At 52.3% G+C, this 12,974-nt stretch overlaps 1 protein-coding gene across 1 annotated transcript in view; it reads right to left on the bottom strand.

Moving 5' to 3' along the window:
• Nucleotides 1–12,974, bottom strand: part of LOC144735191 (uncharacterized) — a 31,214-nt gene that overhangs the window by 4,453 nt on the left and 13,787 nt on the right. The window contains exons 6-14 of the mRNA XM_078617650.1: nt 12,302–12,428; nt 10,121–10,241; nt 9,490–9,698; nt 8,165–8,242; nt 6,083–6,207; nt 5,265–5,360; nt 3,236–3,320; nt 2,457–2,489; nt 34–93 (exon numbers count right to left, since the gene is read on the bottom strand). Coding sequence (XP_078473776.1) covers nt 34–93; nt 2,457–2,489; nt 3,236–3,320; nt 5,265–5,360; nt 6,083–6,207; nt 8,165–8,242; nt 9,490–9,698; nt 10,121–10,241; nt 12,302–12,428 — 934 coding nt within the window. The remainder of the gene's footprint in view (nt 1–33; nt 94–2,456; nt 2,490–3,235; nt 3,321–5,264; nt 5,361–6,082; nt 6,208–8,164; nt 8,243–9,489; nt 9,699–10,120; nt 10,242–12,301; nt 12,429–12,974) is intronic.

The following is a 12,974-nucleotide window of genomic DNA, read 5'->3' as shown; positions in this document are numbered from 1 at the left end:
GCTTGTGGGGGGGGGGTGGCGTGACGCGGCTACCTGGGTGAGCCGGGTGGGGTAGATGGGCCCCCGGGGAGGATGGAGAATGCGGGCCAGGGGCTGTGACAGAAACACAACTCTTTAGGGAGACATCGCACAACCCAAACTGCAACAACAACAACGTCACCATGGCGCTTGTGCCAGGCTATGTGCATTTTAAGGCCACGTGAAGGAGGTCACGGGACAGACCCGGGTGCAGTGGGTTGACTGGCACACACACACACACACGTCATCCACTCTACAACACAAAGACAAAGATCCCCCATATAGCCTTCAACAGACTATTTGGGGCAAGTGCTGTGAGAGCAGCACCTATGAAGGCCGGCACGGCACACGCGCAGGTGGATGGCCAGCACCACGCCCGACCGCCTTTGTCTCCCCAGTGACGATGTTTACACGCCACGCCGGGTACTCATTTGAGGCTGAGTCGACCTAGGGGCGACCCAGGAACGGTTCAGATCATCGTTACCGGTATTGGTGGTCGTGAGCGGGAATGGAACCCGTGTGGCCGGCTTCATAGCTCGATAACCAATGTGTCCACCCGCCCCCCACAACGCACACACACCCAACATGTGTAGAGGTGTTGCGTACCGGGGTGTAGCAAGCCATTACGTTGCAGTGTCTACATCACGGTCCGTGCGTGGGGTGTCTACATCAACGTCCGCATACAGCCCCGCCCCTCGGGGGGCAGTTGGGTATATAAGGCGGTGCGCGAGAGAGCTCGAGGCAGTCGTTGGAGCAGAAGAGCCAGTGAAGACTGAAGACCATCTAGCTAGCCCTGGGACTACCCTGACTCGCTGCTCTTGTAAGAGCCGAGCAGGGCAAGCCAGGGGCGACCTCAGAGCAGTGAGGTCTGTGTCCTTGTGAGCGCCAGGCTCGTGTTGCTGAGGGTCGGACCTGAGCCGAAGCTGGGCCAGGTGAGTTAGCCTCTATAGGATGGTCTGGGTTAGAGGAGTGTAGTAGGAGCTAACGGGGAAACGTTAGCCGAGGGACACTGCCTCGGATAGACCGGGTGAAGGGGCCGTTACCCCTTCCTGTGTTAGGGTGCGCTACGTACTGTATAGTACCCATTTGTTAATAAATGCGTGTTGCCTCCGTCAAACATCTCCTGCGCAACTTACGCCGTTACACATGTAACCTACATGTAAACAACATGTAAACCACGTATGCGATGAAAAGTAGCGCTGCCAGACAGTTCTGCGGTGGGAAACGCCGGGCGGAGGTGAGGAAAGGTGGTGAGAGGTGCTCCCGACGTTCCGGACAGGGACCGAACACACTGCCGAGTTATTTACACATCTGTCTTTCGTCAGCTGGGCTGAGACCCCGCGAATGCACAACAGGAGCGAAACGCCTTTTTTTTACCTTCACCTCGATTGAAAACTCTTCACTTTAGAGCTACTTTTTGTGGGCCCGTTTAGTTTGTTGTCCCCCGCAAACGCCCCGCACGTCCGATAAGCGCGGTTGGCTACGTACGGCGCGAAAGAAGTTCAACGTGCGTGCGTACGCAGAAGATGGAGCGTTACTTGTGATTTATCGGCCGTGTCAGTGGGATGGGCTCAGTCATGCGAGCTCCTGGCGAAGGACAGATATGAGGCCTGTGTTTGACCCCTGTGCTTGACCCCTGTGTTTGACCCCTGTCCGAAACGTGTGGCCGAAACCTTTACCATCTTTCGTCCGCCGCGTCTAGAACCACGTGTTTTCTAATAACCTCGTGTGCTGTTGGCGGTCCCGGAGAAATGAGGAGGAGGAAGTGGAGAAAGAGGTGTAGGAATGAGGAGGCAGAGAAGGAGGTGGAATAGGTGAAGGAGGAGGAGGAGGAGAAGTAGCGGAGGAGGAGGAGGAGGAGGAGGAGGAGTAGGAGGAGGGGGTGAAGGAGGAGGAGAAGGAGGAGTAGGAGGTGAAGATGGAGGAGGAGGAAAAGTAGGATGAGGAGGAGAAGGAGGGGGTGAAGGAGGAGGAGGTGAAGGAGGAGGAGAAGGAGGAGGAGGAGGTGAAGATGGAGGAGGAGGAAAAGTAGGATGAGGAGGAGAAGGAGGGGGTGAAGGAGGAGGAGGTGAAGGAGGAGGAGAAGGAGGAGGAGGAGGTGAAGATGGAGGAGGAGGAAAAGTAGGATGAGGAGGAGAAGGAGGGGGTGAAGGAGGAGGAGGTGAAGGAGGAGGAGAAGGAGGAGGAGGAGGTGAAGATGGAGGAGGAGGAAAAGTAGGATGAGGAGGAGAAGGAGGGGGTGAAGGAGGAGGAGGTGAAGGAGGAGGAGAAGGAGGAGGAGTAGGAGGTGAAGATGGAGGAGGAGAAGGAGGAGGAAAAGAAGGAGGAGGAGTAGGAGGAGGATGTGTAGAAGGAAGATGAGGCGGTATCGAGCGAGCAGGAGGCTGCGGTGTAGAATTGGGAGGAGGAGGAGGCGGCGTGCAGGACGCAGATCTCACCCTTGCGTTCCTGCGTGTCTGCGGGATCGGAGCCTGCAACACAAACACAGCGGGCGACAGCGGTTGGCTAAGAACGCGGCCTCATCCCGAGCCGCCTGCTGCGCTAGAAACGAACTCGCAGGCGGCGGCGGCATCCCTCGTCCACCCGCAAAGCGACGAGCGACCGAGTTGAGCTGCGCAACCATTAAAGTCGCGCAGCTCAACTCGCGATTTGGCTCACGACGACGACGCTGCTGCTGATGATGTTGATGATGCCGCTGCTGCTGATGATGATGATGCTGCTGCTGATGATGATGATGTTGATGATGATGCTGCTGATGATGATGCTGCTGCTGCTGATGATGATGATGCTGATGATGCTGATGATGATGCTGCTGCTGCTGCTGATGATGATGATGCTGCTGCTGCTGATGATGCTGCTGCTGCTGATGATGCTGCTGCTGCTGCTGCTGATGATGATGATGATGCTGCTGCTGCTGCTGATGATGATGCTGCTGATGATGCTGCTGCTGCTGATGATGCTGATGATGATGATGCTGCTGCTGATGATGCTGCTGCTGATGATGATGATGATGAAGTTGGCAGCGGTGCAGGAGCACGGCTGCTGACTCAGCAGCAGCAGAAGCATCGCTGGGCTACCTGTTTAACAACATTACAGCTATCGCTTCACCTCTCTCTCTGTTTAACAATATTACAGATGCCGCTTGACCTGTCTCTCTGTTTAACAATATTACATATGTCGCTTTCCCTCTCTCTCTCTCACTGTCGCATGGACGTACCGACGAAGCTGATCTCCGTCGGGTTGCACGTCTGCAAACCGAGTGCTTGGATCATGAGGTCCTGGAACTTCAACTCCAGACGTGCCTACGCACACACACGCGGGGGGGATACGAGCACGAACCATAAACGCCACGGTGGCTAGGAGATGTTGACTCCCTCGCCTGGTATGCAGGAGGTCGTGGGTTCGATCCCGACCCTGACGCCTGCTGTATATTTGTAGTTTGCGTGTCTCTCTCATCATCATCATCACGGTGGCTAGGAGATGTTAACCACCTCGCCTGGTATGTAAGAGGTCGTGGGTTCGATCCCGACCTTGACGCCTGCTGTATATTTGGAGTTTGCGTGTCTCTGTCATCATCACCATCACGGTGGCTAGGAGATGTTAACTCCCTCGCCTGGTACACAGGAGGTCGTGGGTTCGATCCCGACCCTGACGCCTGCTGCTGTATATTTAGAGTTTGCGTCTCTCTCATCATCATCATCATCACGGTGGCTAGGAGATGTTAACTCCCCCGCCTGGTATGCAAGAGGTCGTGGGTTCGATCCCGACCCTGACGCCTGCTGCTGTATATTTAGAGTTTGAATGTTCTCCCTGTGCTCACGTGGATTTTTCTCCAGGGCCTCCGGGTTTTCCCCTCCGCATTGAGGATCGACGTCACGCGTATTTGGCTGCCATAAATGTCCACGTGATAAGCCATTTTCGTTGAGCTATCATTTGTGGCCAGGTCGCTTTCCGAAAAAAAGAGCTACATAGCTCAGTGGGCCTTTCCTGGTAAGATACAAATTAATTGTTTAGTCGTTTATACTTTCAACAACTATCTCGACCTCCGCACATCGAGCCGGGAACACATCACGCATTTAACGTGTTTCTCCTTTCCTGGGAAGACATCAAGTTCCAGCAGTTCTCCGTTTAACGCGCCAGTAGTCGATGCGTTCCTAAAGAGTCGGCGCGTTAAGCGAAAGACGCGTCAATCGAAAATAATGTCCCCCGTAAACAATGTACTCACGATAAAGTTTGGCGAGGTAGGATGTGTATGTGTATGTATGTTGAACTTCTTTCGAACCGTACGTTGCTAATCGGAGTGTGCGGGGGGATGGAGCAAACTAAACACAAAAAACAGTTCTAAAAGAATTATGATAAATAATTGTGATTCTAGATTTGAAGCTTTCGTGACTGCAAGGATTCATACTCTTAGGTTTTTTCGGTAAAGTCACGTAGGTAAAAATTTAAATAAATAATAAAGATACATTTTAATAAAAAAAATTAATAAAAAGATAGAAATAGTAATAGAAATAAAATAATAAATCACGACGTTTCGGGCGCAACACAGCCAAAAGCCCCCTTCATATGCGCATCTCCAGTGTCTTCCTCCTCCCACTCCCAGCCCCGCCCACTTCCCCCCCCCTCCTCCATCTCTCCTCCCTGGCTCCTCCCCCGTCTCTTACCTATATAACCTCTTGTTACAGCAGCTCTTTTGACCACTTCAGCATTTGTTTCGTGCTGTGGTTGTCCCACCTGATGACGGACGCTTGTGTTGCGCCCAAAACGTCGTGATTTATTATTTTATTTCTATTATTAATTCTATCTTTTTATTATTTATTTTTATTATTTTTTATTATTATTTTTTTCTCTTTTTTATTTTTAGTTTTACCTACGTGACTTTACCGAAAAAACCTAAGAGTATGGTTCTTTACCCTTCTATCTGGCAACAAAACTGACACCTGTTTACAAGGAGTCATGTTTGCATAGACCGCAATACCTGCAGTCATAATACAAACAAAATAACATAACTCTGATAATGTGCACTGTCAACTTCAAGGACAGTGCACATTATCAGAGTTATGTTCTTTTGTTTGTATTATGACTGCAGGTATTGCGGTCTATGCAAACATGACTCCTTGTAAACAGGTGTCAGTTTTGTTGCCAGATAGAAGGGTAAAGAACCAATTATCATATTTTTTACTGGCAAATGAGGTTCCCATAGAACCTAAGAGTAATAATTGTGATGTATATTATTGAAGTCATACCTCGGTGGTTTGCGGCTCCAGTGCAGTGACACTGCCTCCATATCCAGCAGAGCCAGCCAGGCTCACCAGGGGGGTGGCATCACCGGACTTACCCAACTACACACGCGCACAAAGACAAAGATCACCCGCGTAGCCTTTAACAGACTGCTGGGAGCAAGTGCTGTTAGTGAGCAGCAGCACCTATGAAGGCCGGCACGGCACACGAAGGGGCGGGTGGCCAGCACCGCGTCCGGCAGCATTTCCTCTCCCTAGTGGGAATGTTTACACATCGCACCGGGTACTCATTTGAGGCTGAGTCGACTTAGGGGAGGCCCACGATCTGCGCACATGATCGTAGTTGGTATTGGCCGTGTGCGAGAATCGAACCCGGGTCGCTACACTACTGTTCCCCACACCGGGGTGCTGCTGTGGCTAGGAGATGTTAACTACCTCGCCTGGTATGCAGGAGGTCGTATGTTCGATCCCAACCCTGACGCCTGCTGCTGTATATTTGGAGTGTGTGTGTCTCTCTCTCCCATCATCACGGTGGCTAAGAGATATTAACTACCTCGCCTGGTGTACAGGAGGTCGTGGGTTCGATTCCAACACTGATGCTTGCTGCTGTATATTTGTAGTTTGTGTGTTTATCTCTCCCCATTAGTTTCTCTGAGTACCGCATCACAATGTATTTAGTCCACCCAGCTTCACCCAGAGCAGTGGTGGTTGGGTGGTGGGACCTTTAAAGATTTCATGGGTGGAAGGGTGGGGGATCGCGATGGGTGGCGAGTCTGCTACTGACACACACTCTGTGTGTGTGTGTGTGTGCCTGCGTGTGGTACCTTGAGAGTCCAGGGCATGCGAGCGACGTAGGTGAAGGAGAGGCACTGCGTGAGCTTGGGGTCGGGGCTCAGGGTGACCGCGGCCGTCCGCTGCTGAGGAGCCGTCAGCTTGAGCACCTTGTGTTCTGCACTCCCCAGGAGAGGCGCGGCCACGCGTCACGTGGGCTCGTGTCCACTGACAGTCTATGGCTCTCTGTGTGTGGGTGTCTATGGGTCTCTACGCGAGTCTATGGGTCTCTATGGGTCTCCGTGTGAGTCAAATGGTCTCTGTGTGAGTCTATTGGTCTCTATGGGTCTCCGTGTGTGTCTATGGGTCTCTGTGTGAGTCTATGGGTCTCTATGGGTCTCCGTGTGTGTCTATGGGTCTCTGTGTGAGTCTATGGGTCTCTATGGGTCTCCGTGTGTGTCTATGGGTCTCTACGCGAGTCTATGGGTCTATGCGAGTCGATCAGTCTATAAGATCATCTATGCGAGTCTATGGATCTCGTTGGGTTTATGTGTGAGTCTAATGGTCTCTGTGTGAGTCTATGGGTCTCTATGAGTCTCTGTGTGAGTCTATGGGTCTCTATGGGTCTCCGTGTGTGTCTATGGGTCTCTACGCGAGTCTATGGGTCTCTATGGATCTCCGTGTGAATCTAATGGTCCCTGTGTGAGTCTATGGGTTTCTATGGGTCTACGTGTGTGTCTATGGGTCTCTACGTGAGTCTATGGGTCTCTATGAGTCTCCGTGTGAGTCTAATGGTCTCCGTGTGTGTCTATGGGTCTCTACACGAGTCTATGGGTCTATGCGAGTCTATCAGTCTATAGGCTCATCTATGCGAGTCTATGGGTCTCTATGCGAGTCTATGGGTCTACGTGTGTGTCTATGGGTCTCTGTGTGAGTCTATGGGTCTCTATGGGTCTCCGTGTGAGTCTATGGGTCTCTGTGTGAGTCTATGGGTCTCTATGAGTCTCCGTGTGAGTCTATGGGTCTCTATAGGTCTACGTGTGAGGTTAATGGTCTCTGTGTGAGTCTATGGGTCTCTATGGGTCTCCGTGTGAGTCTAAGGGTCCCTATGGGTCTCCGCGTGAGTCTATGGGTCTCTGTGTGAGTCTATGGTTCTCTATGGGTTTCCGTGTGAGTCTATGGGTCTCTGTGTGAGTCTATGGTTCTCTATGGGTTTCCGTGTGAGTCTATGGGTCTCTGTGTGAGTCTATGGGTCTCTATGGATCTCCGTGTGAATCTAATGGTCCCTGTGTGAGTCTATGGGTTTCTATGGGTCTACGTGTGTGTCTATGGGTCTCTACGTGAGTCTATGGGTCTCTATGAGTCTCCGTGTGAGTCTAATGGTCTCCGTGTGTGTCTATGGGTCTCTACACGAGTCTATGGGTCTATGCGAGTCTATCAGTCTATAGGCTCATCTATGCGAGTCTATGGGTCTCTATGCGAGTCTATGGGTCTACGTGTGTGTCTATGGGTCTCTGTGTGAGTCTATGGGTCTCTATGGGTCTCCGTGTGAGTCTATGGGTCTCTGTGTGAGTCTATGGGTCTCTATGAGTCTCCGTGTGAGTCTATGGGTCTCTATAGGTCTACGTGTGAGGTTAATGGTCTCTGTGTGAGTCTATGGGTCTCTATGGGTCTCCGTGTGAGTCTAAGGGTCCCTATGGGTCTCCGCGTGAGTCTATGGGTCTCTGTGTGAGTCTATGGTTCTCTATGGGTTTCCGTGTGAGTCTATGGGTCTCTGTGTGAGTCTATGGTTCTCTATGGGTTTCCGTGTGAGTCTATGGGTCTCTGTGTGAGTCTATGGGTCTCTATGAGTCTCCGTGTGAGTCTATGGGTCTCTATAGGTCTACGTGTGAGTTTAATGGTCTCTGTGTGAGTCTATGGGTCTCTATGGGTCTCCGTGTGAGTGTATGGGTCTCAGTGGTGGGGGGGGGGGCACCTTTAGATATTTCATGGGTGGAAGAGGGTGGGGGATCGCTATGGGTGGTGAGTCTGCTACTGACACACACTCTGTGTGTGTGTGTGTGCCTGCAGCTGGGATAAGATCCCGTAGGCCGCTAGTCGATTAACAGTCACGCGAAGAAGAGAATAATCGGCACCTTCGTTGACCAATATTGCCGTGTCCTTGGTGTGTCCGATGCACAGGCCCCACATGCACTTCTTCTCCGTCAGCTCGCCTGGACGCACAAACGCAGCGACAACGGTCGCCGACATTCAACACCGAGTGACGGGCGACGCGGCGGCGCTCGTGCCAGGCTAGGTGCACGCCGAAGCCATCGCGTGCGAGGTTGGAAGGTGCTTGTGTCCAGGGGGAGGTCACGGGACTGACCCCGGAGGCGTGAGCCGCTGTGAGCGTCGCTCCTGTTCCTGGAGGGCGACTGCCTCGAACTGCCCAATCTGCCTCCAAAGGCCGGTCGTGATAATATTCTATTATTTTGACCGCAGTGAGTGGTTTTCCTTTCGGTATATAATTTTTTTTTTATGTATGCAAGCCACCCGCTTTTGTTGAGCACGTAATATTTGATGAATTTCCGGCGTCAAAATAATGTATTTTCTACTTTTGAGTGCAAATGAAAGTGTGTGCATTGAAACACTTGTTATTTAGCCAATTGTGTTTCATGTTAATCTTGACAATAATAATTTCTATACGTCCATATTAATTTTGAACATCTCTATCCAGACAATAACAAGAGTTACTTTTATTGTCTGGATAATTGCAATATATATTTGAAAACATTTAGGTCAAAATTAAGATAAAAAATTAGGACAAAATTTAGGTAAAAATTTAGGTCAAAAACACATAGAGGGCCCGGGATCGTCGGGACACTGGGCCCGGGTTATTTAAATGAAATATTGCATCGTCACACGGCAGGCGACAACCGCGAATCCGCGTGTGCAACATTTCAGCTCGTTAGTGGCTTCGTAGATCCGAAGGTATTTTAACGCGTCAAAGATTCGAAAGGATGTACAGCAAGCGGACAACAGGGCGAGTAAAATAAAAGTGTGACCTTGACCCCACCACACCTGTGACCTTCACCCCACCACACCTGTGACCTTGACCACACGACACATGTGACCTTGACCCCACCACACCTGTGAACCTTGACCCCGCCACACCTGTGACCTTGACCACACGACACATGTGACCTTGACCCCACCACACCTGTGAACCTTGACCCCACCACACCTGTGAACCTTGACCCCGCCACACCTGTGAACCTTGACCCCGCCACACCTGTGAACCTTGACCCCACCACACCTGTGACCTTCACCCCACCACACCTGTGACCTTGACCACACGACACATGTGACCTTGACCCCACCACACCTGTGAACCTTGACCCCACCACACCTGTGAACCTTGACCCCGCCACACCTGTGAACCTTGACCCCGCCACACCTGTGAACCTTGACCCCACCGCACCTGTGACCTTGTCGCACTTGATTCTGCCCGCGGGCCACTCTCCGTTCACGCAAAGCACGTGCGTCTCTTGCGGCGGGTGGTAGCCCGGCTCGCAGGTGATGTTGGCGTGCACGTTGCCGTGGCCCTGGCCGACACCCACCGAGCCGTGGGGGATGCGGTGGGTGGACGAGCAGCAGTAGGGAGTGGGCACCATCGTGCCCTGCTCGCACCTTCGCAGCAGCAGCAACAACAACAACAACAACCACGGGGGGGGGGAGGGGTGGGAGTTACGTGAACGCACCTCGAAGAGCTGCCTCCAGTGTTTGTGTTGTGGTGTTCTGTGTTCTGTGTGTGTGTGCTGTGTTCTATTTTGTGTTCTCTGTGTGTGTTCTCTCCGTGTGTGTGTTCTCCGTGTGTATGTGTTCTGTGTGTTCTCCGTGTGTTCTCTGTGTGTCTGTGTTCTCCGTGTGTTGTGTGTGTTGTGTGTGTGTTCTCTGTGTGTCTGTGTTCTCCGTGTGTGTGTTCTCCGTGTGTGTGTTCTCCGTGTGTGTGTTCTCCGTGTGTGTGTGTGCGCACGCATTCTGCGCGTGTATCAGTCCATGCGTGCGCCGGGCCGCGTTCCCCCCAACCCAACACCACCACCACCGCTCACCGCACGGTGGGGACGAAGGCCGCGTGGTCGCTCTTGCACTTCACCGTGTACGTGAAGCCGTCCTTGCCCTTGTCCAGACTCTTCACGTGCGGGTAGTCGCTGGCGCGCGGGTCGCACTTGCCTGCGCTCACAGACAAAGATAAAGATCCCCCGTATAGCCTTAACAGACTGTAGGGGCAAGTGCTGTTAGCGAGCACCTATGAAGGCCGGAACGGTACACGAACGAAGGGGTGGGTGGGCCAGCATCACGCCCGACCGCCTTTGTCTCCCCAGTGGCGATGTTTACACACCGCACCAGGTACTCATTTAAGGCTGAGTCGACCTAGGGGAGGCCCAGGACCGGTTCAAATAATCGTCACTGGTGTTAGCCGTGAGCGGGAATCGAACCCGGGTCGCCAGGTTCATAGCGCAGCGCGCTACACTACCGCTACACTACCGTGTCTGTGTGCACTCACAGACACTCAAGCACACATACACATGCACGCACACACACACACGCGACACGATGCACCACCACGACCGCTCACGGCACCGCCGATGTTCCCCCCCCTCTTCCGCGCTGAAGCCTCAACTCTGAACGGTATCCATGTGTCATGACAATCGAGCCTGCATGCGATGTGAGTGCACTAGTGGCCACGGGAGGTTAATGACAGGGGAGTCAGCCTGCAGTGTGAATGGAATAGTGGCCACGAAAAGTAATGACAGGGGAGTCAAACTGCAGGATGAATGGAATAGTGGCCACGGGAGGTAATGACAGGGGAGTCAGCCTGCAGTGTGAATGGACTAGTGACCACGGGAGGTAATGACAGGGGAGTCAGCCTGCAGTATGAATGGAATAGTGGCCACGGGAGGTAATGACAGGGGAGTCAGCCTGCAGTGTGAATGGAATAGTGGCCACGGGAGGTAATGACAGGGGAATATAGCCTGCAGTGTGAATGAAATAGTGGCCACGGGAGGTAATGACAGGGGAGTCAGCCTGCAGTGTGAATGGAATAGTGGCCACGGGAGGTAATGACAGGGGAGTCAGCCTGCAGTGTGAATGGAATAGTGGCCACGGGAGGTAATGACAGGGGAGTCAGCCTGCAGTGTGAATGGAATAGTGGCCACGGGAGGTAATGCCAGGGGAGTCAGCCTGCAGTGTGAATGGAATAGTGGCCACGGGAGGTAATGACAGGGGAGTCAGCCTGCAGTGTGAATGGAATAGTGGCCACGGGAGGTAATGACAGGGGGCATCAGTTGTGAGTGTGAAGGGACTGGTGGTTACGGGACTGATCGAGAAGGGAGCGTGGCCAGGCGACGGAAACGGACGGTGGAGTCTGCCGGTGGAGCGAGCGTCCAGAGTCAGCGAGAAGGTTCGAGAAGAGGGGCGTGGCCTCGTGTCGGTATAAAAGAGAGATGCGCGAGAGACTCGGGGCTGTCGAAGTGGGGGTCTCCGCCCGATGTCAAGTGAACGTGTCTTGAATAAAGTGACATCTCAAGAGAAACGTGTCAAGTCGTCATTACACATATAAATACACGGCACACTTTCAGCTTTCTGCTTACATTTCATCTGTACTAGTTTCATTGTTTACGCACGGCACTCTGTGCAGCCTTCAATGCGAAAGGCGCTTTATAAAATAGAAGTTTTTTATTATAATGATTCGATATCGCTTTATAAAATGGAGGTTATTATAATTATTCTATATGGGATCAAGCCTCTTGTAGGTCACGTGACGTGTGTGGCCACCTCCCACTCTGAACCCCTCCCCTCTGGCCGCCGCCCCCTGTGGAAACAGACTTTGCTCCGTGCAGCACAACGTTGTGAGTGCTGTAGTATTGTGTGCGTTCTGCGGGTGTAAGGCAGCACAACATCGTTAGTGTTGTAAGATTGTGTGCGTTCTGCGGGTGTAACGCAGCACAACATCGTCAGTGTTGTAAGATTGTGTGCGTTCTGCGGGTGTAATGCAGCACAACATCGTCAGTGTTGTAAGATTGTGTGCGTTCTGCGAGTGTAACGCAGCACAACATCGTCAGTGTTGTAAGATTGTGTGCGTTCTGCGGGTGTAACGAAGCACAAAACCGTCAGTGTTGTAAGATTGTGTGCGTTCTGTGGGTGTAAGACAGCACAACATCGTCAGCGTCGTAAGATTGTGTGCGTTCTGTGGGTGTAAGACAGCACAACACCGCCAGCGCTCCACTCACGCTCCTTGCAAGCGAACGCCTTCGTGTCGAAGGCGCCCGACCGGCACGCGACCTGCTGACCCTTGACCGGCTCGAACCCAGTGGAGCAGGCCAGCTCAGCCGTCAGCGTCTCCCTGTTCACTTTCACCTGAACACAAGGTCAGGGGTTGAGGATACGACGTGAGTTGCGACGGGACTTGCACCTGTTGTGCTGGATATCAGTGAAAAAGAGATTTTTCGCTCATCGGATTCCTGCAGTATTAACAAATATTCTGATTCTGATATTCGGAGTTTGCGTGTCTCTCTCCCCGTGGTCGCAAGGATCTTTCTCCTCCGGCCCCCCCCCCCCACCATATTTAGAATCAACTTGCGTCAAGGTCTGTAGACTGCGCCCTTCTGTGCGTGCCTCGATCCCGGCTGCATTCATGGGGTGAGTGGCCACTTGCTGCGTCTGTGCCACGGTTGTGGAATTCGCTGCCGTTGGAAATTCGTTGGATGCTTTTAAGTCTCGTGTAAAACCACATCTTCTTAAGTTCGTTTATTCTATTTAGCTTCTCCTTATTTCTCGACCTGTCCTTGTACTTATTCTTATAAGGCGCCTTGAGACATTAGTGGAAGGCGCCTTACAAATACATGTAAATTATTATTATTTAAAATGTCCACGCGATGATGATGAGGCACTTCTTTGAGCTAT

The sequence above is a fragment of the Lampetra planeri genome, chromosome 54, assembly GCF_965212315.1.
Source record: "Lampetra planeri chromosome 54, kcLamPlan1.2.h2, whole genome shotgun sequence".
Classification (NCBI taxonomy): Eukaryota; Metazoa; Chordata; class Hyperoartia; order Petromyzontiformes; family Petromyzontidae; genus Lampetra; species Lampetra planeri.
This window is presented reverse-complemented; position numbering and strand designations above follow the sequence as displayed.